The sequence below is a fragment of the Phasianus colchicus genome, chromosome 2 (assembly GCF_987193195.1).
Source record: "Phasianus colchicus chromosome 2, bPhaCol1.hap1.1, whole genome shotgun sequence".
Classification (NCBI taxonomy): domain Eukaryota; kingdom Metazoa; phylum Chordata; class Aves; order Galliformes; family Phasianidae; genus Phasianus; species Phasianus colchicus.
In genome coordinates this window covers 3,036,139-3,053,811 of record NC_143437.1, presented here as the reverse complement: position 1 = coordinate 3,053,811, position 17,673 = coordinate 3,036,139, and the positions used below count along the sequence as shown (strand labels likewise).

Here is a 17,673-nt window from a genome sequence, read left to right as displayed (position 1 = left end):
GGTTAATAGATCAGAATGCCAGAGTGCAGTGCTTCTGATATGGTCATTTCAGTTCTTCTGTAATTATATTTGAGACATCAGTAACCTGAAATTAAAACCTAGAAAAGATTAGGCGTTTCAGTGCTTTCTCCAGCAAGCAGGTGATTAACACAGTTATCTTGATGATGCCTTTAGCAATGTGGTTCAATCACAAGTCACATGTGGGAAGCTCTATTTGTATAGTACAGTAAACTGATTTTTGAGTTGATTAACTGTTAACTAGATTACTATTGTTTTTCCTTAGCGTTTAGCTTCAGTGGGACTGGATGCCAAAAATACAGTGTGTATCTGGGACTGGAAGAGAGGAAAACTACTGGCAACAGCTACAGGCCATTCAGACAGGGTAAGTGTATTAAAAAAATACTTTATTATTTTTTATAAAAGGCTAACACAGAGGTAATTTTGTTCATTTAACCTAGCTTTTAAAATACTGAACAAGGTATTTCTGTCTTCTCATTATACCAGACAAAACACAAAGCACTGTGTTAGCACATGATGTATTCTTGAGCTGGCTGCCTTGCCTGGGGAGGAAATACTTTGTAATTACACATTGATGAGGATGATTTATAGCCCTTTATATGAGATGTGAAATGCTAGCTCGGTGGACAAAGATAATGCTCTTTCAAAATGCATTAAAAAGACATTTTATCCTGAGGGAAGGTTTAATTATTTCCTTTTCATTTTTGCTTAAGATAGTTACCTGCAGATGAGCTAAAAGTTAGGATAAATATTCCTGTAATATCTATTAACTTCAAGCAAAGAATCAGAATGACTTCAATAAATAAGAGAAATTAGGAGGTCTGAGTTTAGAATATTGTTCAGGATTACAAAATGTTTAAACAAGTTTAGCATGAGCAAAATAACTCCCCACCATATAAGTATGCATATGTTAAGTTTTGGAAACATTCTGACAGCTTTTTTCCTAAACATACTACGAAATTATAACAAGTTAGAATGCTTTCATATTGAAATATTAGAAAGTTTTACTACTAATATAGTATTCATATATGGCAAAATACATAGAAGCAGAACACCAGACTAAACCTTTTCTTCTAGTATATGTGAACATACAGTCTATCTGCATCTTACGTATCATCTGGATAAACTATGGAATCATAGAAAGGTCTGTTTCTGAAGGGACCTTAAAACTCATCTAGTTCCACCCCCCTGCCATGGGCAGGAACACCTCACACTGGGCTGTATTGCTCAAATCCTCATCCAGCCTGGCCTTAAACATTTCCAGGGATGGGGCATTCTCAACTTCTCTGTGTCAGTATCCCACCACCCTCAATCTGGTAGTTCATTTTTACTTAAAATACCCACACCACAGCAGAATCTTAGTCTTTATTCAAATTTCTTCTTTCAGAACTGATTCACTTCCCAGTTATGTCAGTGGAAGTTTTGCTACCATCTTGTGCTACCCACCTCACTAGGCACAAGATCAGGTTTTGAATTAGCTGAATACTCCAGGACAGGCAAGAAGTACTAAAATCTTTGTCTCCTTAGACTTTCACAACCAGAAAAAGCAGATTTTGCACTAAAGAAAGAATGGGAAAGAATATGTATCTATTAGTGCCACAAATTATATTGATTTAGCGTGTGGAATCATACAGCACTTCTAAAATAAAATATCTTGTGTTTCACAAAATACAAAGTACTTGAACTACTGTAAGTGATGATTTCTTAAAGAAGATGAATATTTTGTAGGATGGCAACACTTTCTAGCGTATAAAATGAATGATGGGTTTGCTTAGGATAATAAGTTCCTGTAGGGTTCTGGAAGTTTTCAGAAGTTAAGATGTATTTGTTAACAGCTGAAGAGCTGGAAGTAGCAAAAAGACCCCTCCACACCCCAAAACTTCAATATTTTACCCCAAACTGGGCCCCCCCCCACAAAACTGTGATTTTTCACCCCAAATTGTGCCCCCCACCCCCAAAAATGCCTCTTTTCATCCCAAAATCTGACCCCCCACCCCAAAATACACCAATTTCACCCCAAAATTGTGCCCCCCCCCCATTGTCTTTTGCTACAGACACAGGTTTCCTGCAGTAACTCATGACTGTGGTAACATCATTGGTTTTCAGCTTCGAGAAGCTGAATGCCAGAGATGAGAAGTCTGAAAATGACATGCTGGTGAAAATCTGGGCTGAAGTGGAAACTTCTTATTTCCAAACTTCATGCAGTATTTTTCATTTGACATCATCTCATAGTCGTAGATTACTCTGTAATTTTTTTTCTGATAAGGGGTATAGGACCTGATGCTTAATTTTTTGTTGCATGTTGTTATAAATTTAACATCATATAATGATTAATGCAGTTTTATTTCTGTAGATTAATTCAAATGAATGATACCTCATTTTGTCACACTAAGTCTTTGCAATCAGCTTAAATTGCCTACTGCACCTTTTAAATAAAATAATAAGCAAAGATAAATGCACCATTCTTTCATCCCTAAACTTAAGGAACATTGGCTCACCACGTGATTCCCATTTTATTTGAGACTTTTAATGTTATTTATTCAAGAATATCTCAGAGTTAAAATTGATTCATGGTTTGAAGGCAGGAAAGAGGTGTCTTGACAGAGCTGGGTGAGGCGGCCTTAAGCTTTATACAAAGAGCTCCAGTTTTACCTGATTATTGTGCTTTCATTTTTAGCAATACTTTACAACAAAAATTATTCCTAAAAATTAGTAAAAGCAAACTGAGTCTAGATTCAATTACTGTATAATTAAAAGTATCAGCTTGCTGCATTTCTTAACAGATATTTGATATTTCCTGGGATCAGTATCAACCAAACAGAATCGTCAGCTGTGGAGTAAAACACATAAAGGTAAATATTTTTTGTTGCTGTTATTTTTGTTTTTGAGTAAATAGCCACTGTGAAAAAAGTTTGTCCTGTTAAATGATGAGGCTTTCAATATAGGAGATTTTCCATTTTTCTTTTTTTAATCCGTGAACATTTCACCAAAATGTTTTGTTGGAAGCCAGTTTAGACATTAAGTGGTGGCTAAGATGCAAATTATCAAGCAAAGTATGAAGGTCATTTGGTGTAATTTTCATCATTATATACTTCTAATTTCGGGGTTTCCTTCTCTCTGTGTGTGAAAGTTTGTAGTGATTTCTCTTGCTGAGTGTCACAAGGGGTCACTGGGCTGGCGTAGGAGTAACTAAGAAGTATTGAATGAATTTCTGTGTGACCTATTGTGCTACCAGCAACTGTAGTGATGCTGCAGGGAAGGTACATTATACCTATGGAGATGAACAGATTATAACTCTATTTGGCCTATCATGCTATTAGCAATTGTAGTGATGCTGTAGGGAAGGTATGCAATGCCTATGGAGATGAGCAGATTAAAACTCTAGGATCTAATCTAACTCTAGGATCTAATCTAGGATCTAATTCATCTTTTCCAGAGTTGACATTCTTATAAAAATACTTAGAGAGAAATTCTCATTTGCTAATGCTCCCTCAGTTTTCTTTTTTCCTCCAGTCTCATCAAACACATTCCTAACAGATGGTAATTATTTCACATGGCTGAGGTAGGAAGAGCTTTAACTAGAAGTTTAGGAAACCAGCTAATATCTCTAGTTCGGGTTACTGAGAAGCTTTTGCCCTTGAAACTACCACTGCTTTCAAACTGTGGGTGGTTTTGGCAGAAGTGATACCATCTGTTGTATTCTGCAAGCTGTTTCCCAAAACCTGTCTTTATTTGGCACCTGTGTTCTGTTTTAATTGGCCATAATTGCCCCAAACGTGCATAATACCAGCAAAGGATGCATACGGATAGAGGCATGCCAAGAAAAGAAAACAAAAAGAGGGACTGGGGGAGTGAGTTGGAATGCTTTCTGATTAGATATTCCCCTTCAATGATGCTCAAGCAACGCTTTACATAGTTGTCAGGCATTATATGCCTGTGCAAATATGATAATCAGCTTGCAAAAAGGGATCAGAACAGCTCTAAAGCAATTGTAGCACTTTGAGAATAGGAACCAGTAGTTAGGAATAATACTGTTTCTTCCTTAGCATTTCAGTTCTGTTGAGTCTACTGGGTAAGGAAAAATTAAAAGCTGTGATAAGGCTTAGGAGCTAAGCCTTCCATGCCCCACCTACTTTCTAATGCTGCCCTGCTCTCTCTCTTATGGTAAGAGGCAACGGGAAAAATAGTTGAGTTAGAAATAGAGAAAGATTTGAAATAAAAATCCTTGATACAAAGATCTTCTGGAGTTCAGCTTTATGGGAAACTTATGGGAGCAAGAACAAGGAAAAAGACATGAAAATTGTTTATAAACACAGAAGAAGATGTAGGCATATGAAGTGAGGTAGGCATTATGCTCCTGCATCAGACACCTCAGCATACCCGTCCAATCTCTCAGAGTATCTCTTTACTGTGAAATGAACCACTGAACATAAATGCCCATTTCTGCATTTGCTGCCAGGCCTGAGTATTTCAGCACTTCATGTACACATGTATTTGTAATCCACTTCATAGTCCCCAGGAGGTCTGATCCTTGAGCGGGAGCTGCGTTGCACCCTAACTATTCCCTCTCCTTGATACTAATGATGTCTATTTAGAAAAAAAATCACACTCCATACTGATTCCAAAAGAAAAAAGTACAATTCCATGATTCTACCATTTTTCTAGCCCAGCCCTAACGATGGCCTCCTGCTATGTTTGTGTTCTCTTGCTCATTTCCTTTTCCTCAGTTAATCTTTGCACAGTGTTACTGTGTCTCTGTAAAAGTGAAGAAAGTCACTGTTCCACGCCTAGAAAATCCCATTACTTTGTACTCAAGTCTCAGGTACCAGTGTCTGCAATTCTCCATCAAACCTCTGTAAATGTAGTTTTGAGGAGCATATTTGTTTCAGTGCATTGGGAAAGGGCAGAAATGTTTATTCGGCTCATCCAGAAGCTTAACTGTTTTATTACTTCACAACACTGTTGATACTGTTTTGTACGGATGTACGTCTGTGAGATCTGCACATTAACATGAAAAAAAAATGCAGAAATTCTTCCTAATAATAGCGTTTCCATTTCAGTTTTGGACTCTGTGTGGAAATGCATTGACAGCGAAAAGAGGAATATTTGGTAAAACAGGGGATCTGCAAACTATCCTTTGTTTAGCATGTGCAAAAGAAGACATCACGTACTCTGGTGCTTTAAATGGAGACATCTATGTTTGGAAAGGGCTAAACTTAGTTCGCACAATTCAAGGAGCACATAGTGTAAGTTGTATTTTTAATGTCAATTTCTGAAATGTCTTGTTCATTGGCTTGAAAACTTTATTGAAGACCTTTTATTTCAGGTCAGAAGAGTGTTGAATGCAGTTCGTCAGTTAAGATCTTATCTTTAGTTTTGTACTTTGTTTATGTTTTGTCAGCAGATGCTAGCTGCTGAACTGATATTGACAGAACAGATATTGTTAGCACAGATTTAACCAAGCAGAATAAATGTAAAGTTTCTAAATCTAAAGTTTCACAGATTATAGCTTCAGGTACGATCAGTTTAAATAAAAATATTTTGTAACCAAATGATCTTATTTAAAATGAATTTTACCAGTAAAATTCCCAATATCCAAGATTGATTCTTATTAGAAGCCTCAATGTGGAGTAGACTCTTTTAATCCGTGAGTGCACTCTGCCTGTATTCCAGAGGCAGTTTACTCCTTTCATAATAACACCCCCTAATGTGAAGCCCTTAAAATTACAGAGAGAGAAAGGAATATACAGGTTTGTGCTGGCTTTCTAACCACTTGAATTAACATCAGAAATACACATCTCTGTTGTTGCTGCACGGTAGGATTTCCATGTCTGCAAATACAGGGTGGTGGTGGTTTTTTTTTAATCTCCCCAAATTCATTATATTGGCAGTGCATCAAGATTCATAGCAACTCTTCTAATTACCTAACCCCTAATTTGTAAAAGGAGTCTGACCTGAAGACAGTGACATTTCTTACCTGCAGAACTACCATATAATTCACAGGTTGTGATTATGCACAGCTGAAATAAGGTTGAAATCTCTGAGCTAAACAATAACTCTGTGTAGTACACTTCCTTAAGTTTATATATGGTTTCATTGGAAAAAATAAATTCTCTCTCTTTTTACACAATATGTTCTGCTTCATTCTTACACATGATGGAGTTTCTCCATGGCTAATTCATATTCTCCTGCCCATTTTGTAATCTCTATGTAAATATTCATTAATTAAGACATTGAACAAGGCCACTTTGAAATCAGAGGTTTTCTCTTTCATTGTATTAATTTCTGTACTGTTGAACTTGGCTTATAACTGAGAGGTCTTCCTCATAGTAGCATTCTGATTCAGCATGTGTTCCATGAGCCATTCCAATATAGCATAGCACAGTCATCAGTAATGAAGCATTTTCAAAAATGAAGGAATTCACTCTGTAATAGAACTTTTTCTTTCAACAAGGAGAATGAATTGACAATCTTTCAGCTCCTATTAGATTCCAGATGATGTCTGCACTGAATTCATGAAAGAATGTCTCTATCATCTCCACACCTGTAAGAATATTTGTATGGCTTGTTTGCTTGTTTTTCTTTATTATGGGTAACTATTTATTTTAAGTGTTCTATTATTTGCTTAGTAGTTCCTATGATAATGTTAACTAATCCAAATTCAAAGTTCTGCAAGTGGGCTATATCATTATTATTTGTATGAAAACTTCTACATAAATCACTTGAGGTGAGAGCACTTGAAATAAAAATGTACCTCTGTGTTTGCTGGCTTGCTTTCTGGATGGACAACAGTATGCTGCCTAGCAGTTTCTAGCCTTTAACAAGAGTCTTTTCTAAAAGGTTTGCTTTGTGTGTTTAAATCTGTTGTAAAGGACTTTAAAACTTGTTATAATATTGGTTGACAGGCTGGAATTTTTAGTATGTATGCTTGTGAGGAAGGTTTTGCCACTGGAGGGAGAGATGGTTGCATTCGGTTATGGGACACTGATTTCAAACCAATTACTAAAATTGATCTCAGAGAGACTGAGCAAGGATACAAAGGTAATGAGCTATTACTTTCCTGGTTTTTCATACATCTAAATAATTGTGATGCCACTGCATTCGACTCATTAATGTCTGTGTATACTGCTGATTTTTTGCTTAATGCCTGTATTTACCTCTAAGGTCTGTGTTCCCTTTTTACTGAAAGTGATGCTGCCTGGTTTTCTGCACTTCATTATATAAATGGAGGGATGCTTAGAGTTACTGCTCCCCATGATGCAAATATGAGAAAATAAGTAAGAACTAATTAATGACAAAGACAGGTGAATTAAGCTAGTCAATCTTTAATTTATTACTTGCCAATTCATTTAATTATTTGAGATTTTTGGAACCTGATATTAAAAGATGCTGAGCATGTCAGTACTCCACTTAGGTTCATTTGGAATGTTACCATTTGGCGTATTTAATACAGAAGTTATTAAATTTTTGACCATCATGTTTATTGAAGCTAGTCATGCTCCCTATGAGTCATCCCTTTTTTTGATTAGTTTTTCAGTTTGCTTATAATCTCTATAGATGACAGTGCATGATTTATGAACAACTCAACCTTTAGGGAATTCTGCAATATCCATTTAGATTGAGAAGACTGATTGCTGGCCTCAAGTAGACTTCTGGCAGGCAGTTCTGCAGTGGTTATCTTATGGTTTTAGACAATTTTCATATTAAAATTACCTTTGGAACACTTAGGAGACAACTAAGAAGGATAACATTTTTTTCCTCAATTACATATGTTTTGGTCTGTGATTTAGTAACAAGCTTGTTGTGTTTATTTTTTCAACTTACTTGAAACCAGATTGGCTAATTATTTTAATTCCTATAAAATACAATATCAAGGCTCATCCAACAAGCTAACTACTTTGAACACTCAATGAACACTGCCCCACCAGTTTGTCTTACTTGTCAATGTGTAGTGCAGTCAACACATCAGAGGGACAGGACTCCATCCAGAGAGACCTAGACAGGCTCAAGCAGTGGGCCCAGGAGAACCTCATGAGGTTCAACAAATCCAAATGCAAAATCTTACTCCTGGGTCGTGGCAACTCCCACTATCAATACAAGCTGGGGGACAAAAGGATAGAGCACTGCCCTGCTAAAAAGAACTTGGGTTACTGGTGGATGGCAGCTGGACATGAGCCAGCACTGTGCCCTCACTGCCCAGGAAGCCAGCCGTATTCTGGGCTGCATCAAAAGCAGCACAACCAGCAGGGTGATGGAGGTGATGGACTTCTTAGAGTGTGTTCAGAGAAGGACCACAAAAACGAGGGCAGCTAAGAGAGCTGGGACTGTTCAACCTGAAGAAGAGAAGGCCTCAGAGAGAAGCCTTCAGTATCTAAAGGGGGACTACTAGAAAGAAAGGGACAGGCTCTTCAGCATGGTCAGTTGTGACAGGACAAGGGGAAATGGTTTCAAACTGAAGCAGGGGAGAAGAATTTTCCTATAGGAGTGGGGAGGCACGAAAACAGGTTGCTTAGTGATGTTGTGGATGCCCAGTCTCTGGAGACATGGTCAGCTTGGACGGGGCTCTGGGTAACATGATCTACCCTTAAATGTCCCTGTTCATTGCAGGGGAGTTGGACTTGGTGGCTTTTAAAGATCTCTTCCAACAAAACAGCTGACTTCAGTTACTTTCAGTTGACTGCAGTTAACAAAACTTCCATGGGAAATTTTAATTTCAAACTGGTAACATTTTACAAATCTGTAAATATTGAAATACTCACAGGAGTAATCTAATCCTAGCATGTTGTCTGCAGAAAGCATCTGACAGCAGCTAACTGCCCTTCTGCAGCTTACCTGCAAGGGAATTTTCCATTTCGTGGAAGTTAAGTGCAATCAAGGAAGAACTTAGTGAAGGAGAATTCCCATTAGACATTCTGTTGAATGAGTCTAAATTGATGCCTTTATTTCTATCTGCTGAACGATAGAGGAGACAGAGTTCTTAGATGAGAGCAGCTAAGCAGAGCCAGGCACCATAACAGCAGCTATGTGCCTGAGACACAGTCAGCAGAGGATTTTGTTATATTCCTGCATGGCAAAACTGATAAAAATAAGCATTTTTAGGAAGTGAATTGAGTTGCTATTTTGTATATATTTTATATAAATTAAAAGCTTTTACAAAAATCAGTAACTGATTTCTTTAAAACATTGTCTAAATCTTGTCTTGAAAACATTTAAATCTTTCTGGTTTATCTTCGTTTGTCAGAACATTGTCTGCATTAATGGCAAGAAACTGACTGAAGCAAGTCTGGAAAATTTCACAGAGCTTAGCCAAAAACGGTGTGCCCATGAGCATAATCGTTTAGACAATGTAAAAAAATACTATGATTTGTATGTGAAGTGTTGTTTGACTTCTGGTCCTGCCGTAACTATAAAGAAATCAGGTCTCTGGGGATGACTGCAGGTCATAAAACCCAAGCATGTACTTACTTCCTTGTCAACATCTTTTTCCTTTATCCTATTCTCTAGGCTTTCTTCTCCCTCTGTTTGGTGTGATACAAATCATGCTATGTTTCTGTTATGCCTCTACTTTTCTCTTATTTCTGTCCTGTATGGCATCCACTGATGGTCACTTCCATTTAGTTCTTGCTACTAAGACTGTAAAAAATATGTTTTATTTTCCATTATCACAGTGGCTAGTTTAAGTGTATATGTAACTTGGAGCAATACCAGTAGCCTAATTGCTTACCTATGACCTCCTTTTCCCTTTTTTCTTTTTCAAAAGCCATTTACAAAGACATCAGTGATCTAACTTAAAACTCCTTTCCCAGGTGACAGGAAGATTTTTGTTCTGCATATCCTCATTCATTGTTCATCCTCTACTGAAGTGTACCAAACACTTTTAAAGATGCATTGCCAGTAGCTCTCTGATCATAGACTTGGCATTTATTTATTAAATACACATGTATATCAGTAAAATTTCTGAGAATGGATGATCTTTTCTTATGTGCAGAAAAAATGAGCTTTCCGACACGGAGAGATGTAATTAGTATTCTAAAACTTAACACCAATTTGCCACTTCTGAAGTTTAATCCTTGTGTGGCATTTGCTGTTTATCAAGAAGACATGAGTCAAAAGTTCATTAGATTCTCAAAATTAAAAGGTACTGGCACTGGACAAGACAATAAACAAAGTTTAATTTGCCCTTCTAAAAAGATGACACAAAATGCTTGCAGTATATTTTATTTATATGTCTGGTAGTTAATTGCATTGCGTATTCCATTCCAAAAGATATAAAAATCATGATGTTTTTGACCTTGACTACATAGTGAATGAATTTTTAATTCATTCACATCTCATAGAATCTAGACCCATTATTGAAACTTCAAAATTTCACATTTTCATGTAATTCGTTGAAGATAGAAGATAGAAGATAGAAACCCTGCAAGCAGTCAAGAAGAGAGTGCAACCAATCCATTAATTTTTTGGTTTAAAGCATTCAGCTAGGGTCACAAAACCAAAATCAGCCTTAGAGCCACTGAACTGCTTCACTTTTTGAGTGTTCTTCAAATGGTTACTACCAGATTTCCCTACTTTAAAAGGTATTTCTGAATGCAAAACACTAATTTTGAAGTGCAGTCACCTATGTTGAGGCAGTCAGTGCTGTAATGCATTGATAAGAGGATATTTTTAAGCATGTTGTTAGAAAAATTCCAGCTTCAAAGTTATGGGGTTTTTTTTGGAATATGATCAAGCTCTCTAATATGTATGAAAAGCAAAATTCTAATTTATTTATTTTTTTATTTTAATAATCAGTTTGGATAAAAGTAGAGAAGGGTGATAACTTGTAATTTAAGATCATCATTAAAATTTTATTCACTGTTTTATTTAGATATGCAAAAACGTAAAGTACTGGAAAAAAAATAAATAAAGCTTCAGAAGAGGGAATCTTACCTAGTCTAAAATTTTTATCTTTAAATCATGTCTTGTTTTTATTTTATGTAAATTCTGAAGATGTAAGCAAAGCAGAAGAACTTGATCCCTTGGGCAGACTGACAGCAGGGATGTTAGAGACAGAATTTTCCCAGAATTGAACTCTCTTTTTCTGTGTAATGGAGATAACTTAGCAGAACTGTTTTGAGATTCAAACAACTATGATGTAAGGCTTGTTTTGAAAACATGATGATAGTTGTAAATCAACTCTTGAAGTCTTAGTGATCTGCACTGTACTACCATTTGGTCTTTCATTGCCATTAATCTGAAATTATTCTGTCCCGTCAGGTTTGTCCATCCGAAGTGTCTGTTGGAAAGCGGACAGACTTTTAGCAGGGACGCAGGACAGTGAAATATTTGAGGTGCTAGTAAGAGAAAGAGATAAACCCATGCTGATTATGCAGGGTCATTGTGAAGGGGAGCTCTGGGCCCTGGCAGTCCATCCAAAGAAGCCTTTAGCAGTCACAGGCAGTGATGATCGATCTGTACGGTAAGGCTCCATCTTGTGCTTTTCTAATATATTTAATCATGTACATATCATTTTAAACCAGTTTCAATTTGATGTATTTGTAAATGATTTATATTTTGGCCATAAGGCAACATTTCCCTCCTGCCCCCCACTTTCTTTTTCCTTAGCAGCTTTTCTTTTTCTTTTCAGTCCTCATACGTGGTCTTCACATATCATGTAAAAGTAATCAGAATTTGTGCTCAAATAAATACTTATGTTTAGCACATGCTGGAGTACTCTGCTTTAGGTACTTACTACTATTCTGAACAACAGTTTTAATTCTGACAGTGACTTCCTGCTTCTCACCAGTTAGTACCATGCAAAAATCAAAAATCCTTAACAACTTTGTCTTAATTTTTGTACAGCAGGAGTCTGAGCCAACCATAAGTGTTTAGAAAATTTAATCTAAACCCAATTAAATTAAAATCCCAGAAAAGAGGCTGGATTATTCTGATGAAAAACATCTTTCAGGTGTTGTAGCAGGTACACCTGAAGTGATTTGAAACTTTGTGCACATATTTGTGGAGGTTTTGGTAAAGTCAAGGATGTTTCTTTTCTTCTCCCTGTTGAGTTGGACCAAATGAGAAGCTGATGAAAAACCTAAGCATTTTTTGTACTCTTAGTAAAACTTACTGTAAAGCATGGAAGATAAGCTATGTTGCTAGCCATACTGATAACAATCTCAAACCCACACAGCTGTTTTCTGTTACATCATCTGGACGTGAACAGTACCCACTGTGACTAATTACTTACCTGAGATTAAAGAGAGTCAGCAAAACTTTTCTCAGCCTTCTGTTTTCCACACAGGGAAAGATACCTATCAAGACTGGATTGACTTTTGGGAAACCAGATTTTATTATGGTGTTTTCCTGAGACTTTCCTCAAATCCTTGTTCTCTCAGTCCCTGAAGCCCTACACTACACACAGTGCAGTTCACAACAGCGTGGTTTCTCAAGCTCTGGTTTTCCAGGGGTTTCTCCTGACCTCACTGTCCTAATTTCTAACCTTTCCATTCTCCAACCCTACACCAAATAGGTAATAACTGACTTTCATCTTACATAGACAATTTGGTCACGTATTTTCAGATCAACCCTTGGATGTTACCAAACAGATTTTCAGCTCTGATGGACTACTAGTCAAGTTATTTCAGAAACATAACTGTGGGTTCTACCATTTGGACTTGTTTTGGTTTCCTGACATATAGAGAGCTTCAAATCTGTGCTCCTTCAGATTTCCCACTGTGGATTCACCTTTGCCTTGAAGCTTGATGGTCATTTGGAGTTTCATTTTCTTTCTTTTTCTTTCTATGTTTTTACTTGTATGGCTTCCTATTCCTGCCATTCCTCATCTCTTTCTAATCAATTGTGAAACTAGTGAAACTCCAATTAGTCTCTACAATCACATTATCTGCATGTTTCCTACACATCAGCATTATTTCAATTTATAAAATGTAGGAATGGTCTCTTCTGCTTGGAATTTTCTGCACAGCTTTATAGGCAAGCAAAAATTGACACTGCCTGCGTTCTGGTGGAATGTGAGCCCATTCCCAAACTAGAGCTGCAATGCTGAGATTAGTGTAGTACTGATCTCAAGCTAATAAGCCATGCTAAGATCATGGACTTACTACCTTGGACTCATCTCTTGACTTAGCTTAGTAGTACCTCTCTGGTTTGGCAGTGGATAATGTGTTGTACTGTACATGAGACAAACTTGTGCCCACCTATGAAAGGCTGTTCAAGCATGTTCCCTGTGCACAAAATCTTGTGGAGTGGTGCTCCACAAGTATAATCATAAGAGCATAACTTGTTGTTATACTTGTACTTGTTAGATTACTGATGCCTTTGAACATCACGATTCTTAAAATATGCATTTGTTAACATTGCAGGTAGTCTTCTGCACTTCTGTACATTCATTTAGCTCCTTAGGCACTAGAAAATGAGGGATTTGAATTCTAGCTCAGGCAGTGATACTTTTTTTTTTTTTTTTTTTTTTAGTGTGCTAATGCTTCATGTGAGGAATTCCAGAGAAATGTAATTCCAGAGAAATGTATTTTTTCTTGTGTGTGTTTTAGTGACATAAAACATGCACAAAAGGATTTTTCCTTTTTTTTTTTTCATTATATTTTTTGATGCAGGCTTAGGCTGATTTGTGGTCTTAGCCACAAATACAAAAAAAAAAAAAAAAAAAGAAAGAATAATTTTGGAACTGAAAGATAATTCTGCTGGTGAAAAGATTTTCCACAAGGGAAGGAGATTATCAGTCCCAAACAATAAAAACCAATTGTGGTAGGGAAATAAAGCACCTTGTGTTTGTTTGCCTAGAAAGTTCATGCATTCCTAACAATGTCAGGAGAGTTTTAGTAATGATTTTGCATTGACAGGAGTGTTTCTACATTTGCTGTAATCAGTATGTGTACCAATAAACAACAAACTCTATGTCAGGTATGTGACAGAAAATACTGGAATATTTACTAATAAAATGTTTCATGAGCCTATTGGAACTTCTAAAACTCAGACATTTAAACAAATGCAGAGGAAATTTGCTGAGGAATGGTGAAAACATATCTTTGACTTCTTAGGAAATAGAAGCAACTTTTATACAGAAGTGTTTTATTTATTCTGCTCTTTCAAAAATAATATGCAGAAGAATTTTGCCAGAAAAGATTACCTTTCTTATTTTCATAAGCAAAGCCAGGCCTTTCATCTCTGAGTTTTGCATACAAATGTTTGCATGTGTACAAAATTATTATTTTTACTAAAAATGAAAAGGTAATATCTGGCATTATTCTCACATTAAAGTTTGGGGTTTTGATTGCTTGTTATTAAGAAAATTGAATTATTCATCTTGCACTGCCATGTATTGCAATTATGCTCCTAATGTAAGTGATTCATGTGGAGGCAAGCTTTGGAGGCATACTGTCCTGATGTTTCTTTTGATATTTCTTACTGGTTCTGTTCTCCCTTGTATGGCTCCTAAGAATCTTGCATCTATTCTACTTCTGTTTTGTCTTTGAAAACAGTTCTAGCATTCCACATCTATTTTTCACCAGGAGCCTGTACTTGCTATTCTTTCACAGAGGCACCTTTTCAGGTTTTTTTTCTCATTCTTGAATTCTCTGAGACTAAGAGAGAGCCAGCGCCAGTCATGGGCATTAATTCTGGATTTATCCTAACAACATGAACTGGATAAGTCCCAAAGAGTTTCTAATTGAAAAGAAGTGCTGAGTTGACAGCGTTCTCAATACAAGCAGTCAAATGCTGTATTTCTAGAAAATTTATCAAACTCAATCTCTTTTCTCTCCTTTTACTCATACTTTGAGGCTGCATCTACTGCTGGTGTGATCATAAACTTCCTTCTATTTGAACTATATTCATGTTCTGTTTATCCTATTTGTTCTAGTGCCAACATCATCCTTCAACATAAATTTTTCTTCTTCTTTGATGTTTATCCTACTGATGCATTTTTGGAAGCAACACTATCCCTTTATAGCCTTTGTTTCACCAAGGTATAGAGGTTAAACTTTTTTAGGCTTCTTCAATGTGATACAGTCTAGATTCTCTTGATCATCCTAGTAATCCTTCACTGCATCTGTTCCTGTTTTAATTCAAAGTTTTTGGAAGACTTTGTAAGGAACATGTTGGATGAAATGACTATGTGTTGTGTGCTATTGTTTTTGTGTACCTCCTGGAATAGCACCCAGGATACATTTTAGGATCAAATTTTCTTTTCCCTGTCTGTAACTTACTCATGGATCATAGCCATTCTGTACTTGAAAGAATAGTGTGAGATCTTAATTCTTTTTGCTAGTTCCCCTTGTTTCAAGCCTACGACACAATTTTAGAGAATAAAACTCACAACTATAGTTTTGGTTCAGTTTCATTCCATGTCCGTTTCATCATCAAGAATCCTCTGTTTATACAAATATGATAAATCCATCTCTGGGTTCACAGTGCCTCCCAGCTTGCTGTCCATAGCAAATTTCATTAGCATTCTTATCTTTTATGTCAATGTCTTTAGAGAAAATATTGAATGTTAATATTCCAAAGCTTAAATTCTCAGTAGAATCTTCCATCCGGCTAATTGTTTCTTGCTGTAAAGCTTGCATAGAACTTTATCCAGTACAATGTACAGCTCTTGTGTTAAGTTCTCATTTTCTTGAGTTTGACCAATAATTCAAATGTTTTACTTAATATTTCACAAGTCTTTATAAAATAGATGAGATCTATGACATTGTCCTCAAAATCCTGGTATTTCTAACTGGTATTTCTGGGTATTGCTGACTTAGTTTATCTACTGCAAAAAATCGTTTATGCATTTTCTTCCACGTTTTATTATTCTTTACTTTTTTTTTTTTTCCTAAATCTTAGATCTCAAAATACTGAGATCTGATGAACGAGGCTGTAGTGATCTAGGAAACTCCCTCCATTCTTTCCAAAAATATAGGTAACAGTGTTTGCATTTCCCCATCTTACAGAATAACATATTTATTGATTCCTTTTATTTAAAGTATTGTAAAACAGCAAATCAGCTTCCATTATTGTTTATTACATAGATTGAAAGTAATGTCTCCTATTTATTTTCACGTAAACTGCAACAGCTATGAAGAGCACAATAGCACTACTTGATTGAGCAAATTCTTAGCTCCAGGACACTGGTTTTTGACATAATCACCACCATTAGTTATGCATTTTCACCATTAGATAACATGAGACTGCATTCCACGCTTCTGCATGGCAGTCCAGAACATGGCTTGTTTTTCATGTCACTGTCACCACTGCTGAAATGCACCACCCACCATGGTGCTGACATCCACTGTTCGGTCTCCATAATTGTTCAGCAAGCATCAATGAAGGTCAGTGGGTATAATTGTTTTCTGCGTGGAGGAATTCATTTCCACATCTTTGCTTCATACACACTGCCATGTCAGACACCATTTTGTCACACAACCCCTCTGCTGCCATCTGTTGCACAGTAACAGAATGTCACAGAAATTGGCAAAACTGCCATACCACCACCGTCTGCCTGTGAGATTGTGAGCCTACATAATAAAACAGGAGGTATTACTTTCAGAGCAGCCCTCTTAGTTTACTCAGTGTTAAAGAAGAACCATTTCCCCATGATTGGAATGTTTATGCTCTGAGTGTTGCTTTCTCTTGCAGCAAAAATTTCACCCTATTGACTCCATCTGTCTAGAGGAAATTGCATTTTTGTTATTCATCCAGGGGAATTCTATTAGATAATTAGAGTCTGAAGATAATACAGAATGCTTATGTCATTTAGCTTAAAGCTCTCTCTTCCCCTGTTTACTCTTAACTGTCACAGATGGGTTAAGGTCTGAGCTGCATCTCCACCAGAACTGGGGGTTGTTAGGACTCCTTTACTTTGAAAGGAATTTGAGCCTGGAATTTCACCTGATTGAAAGAGATTTAGTGCTACTGTCAGGAAATTCTATCTCCATATACTGAATCAGGCAGTCAGTACACCATTTTTCTTCTCCAAATTTGCTAAGCAGTTTTGAGATTTTAAAAACTACTTAACTGAAAGTCTGTTGGCTCAAATCAGTAAAAATATATTTGTTCCATGGAAGTTGGAAAGGAACTCAGTGCATTATAAAATCTTAACATAAGGTGCGTGTGCAAACAGGGCATTACCAATTCAGTTGGACCTTTCATTTTCACTCTTGGTAATATTGAAATATTGTGAAGTTAGGAAGAAGTTTCTACTGCTTTCAATTTCCTTTGATGCAGACTATGGAGTCTTGCTGACCATGCCTTGATAGCTCGTTGTAACATGGAAGAAGCAGTGCGAAGTGTGTCTTTCAGTCCTGATGGATCACAGTTAGCACTTGGTATGAAAGATGGCTCCTTCATTGTCCTCAGAGTAAGGTAAGATGAGAAAATATGGCATTCATTTCTCAGGTTTTCTTTTTTGTTATTTTTTTTCTGAGTAACTCAAAACAATTTTATAGTCTTTTATTCCTATTCATCAGAAAAGAAAGTGAACATAAGAGAGTAAAAATTGACCATATCCTTCCATAATATTACTTTCTGTAGTTTGGCAGTGAGAAGCAAACCTATGGTTTATTCAAGTCAATTCAAGTCGTAAGATCAGCTCCCAGTAACAAGATTGACAAAATTTATTTATTCTGCAATGATGCAGACGTTTAGTGAAATGTGTGT

The 17,673-nt window shown here is 36.5% G+C and overlaps 1 protein-coding gene across 3 annotated transcripts in view; it reads left to right on the top strand.

Moving 5' to 3' along the window:
* The window catches only part of EML6 (EMAP like 6), a 116,244-nt gene that overhangs the window by 40,549 nt on the left and 58,022 nt on the right, over window positions 1-17,673 (top strand). For all 3 annotated transcript variants that reach the window (XM_090134539.1, XM_090134537.1, XM_090134538.1), the window contains exons 3-8: window positions 284-382; window positions 2,802-2,870; window positions 5,079-5,264; window positions 6,924-7,059; window positions 11,275-11,476; window positions 17,242-17,379. In XM_090134539.1, the coding sequence (XP_089990665.1) occupies window positions 284-382; window positions 2,802-2,870; window positions 5,079-5,264; window positions 6,924-7,059; window positions 11,275-11,476; window positions 17,242-17,379 (830 nt within the window). The remainder of the gene's footprint in view (window positions 1-283; window positions 383-2,801; window positions 2,871-5,078; window positions 5,265-6,923; window positions 7,060-11,274; window positions 11,477-17,241; window positions 17,380-17,673) is intronic.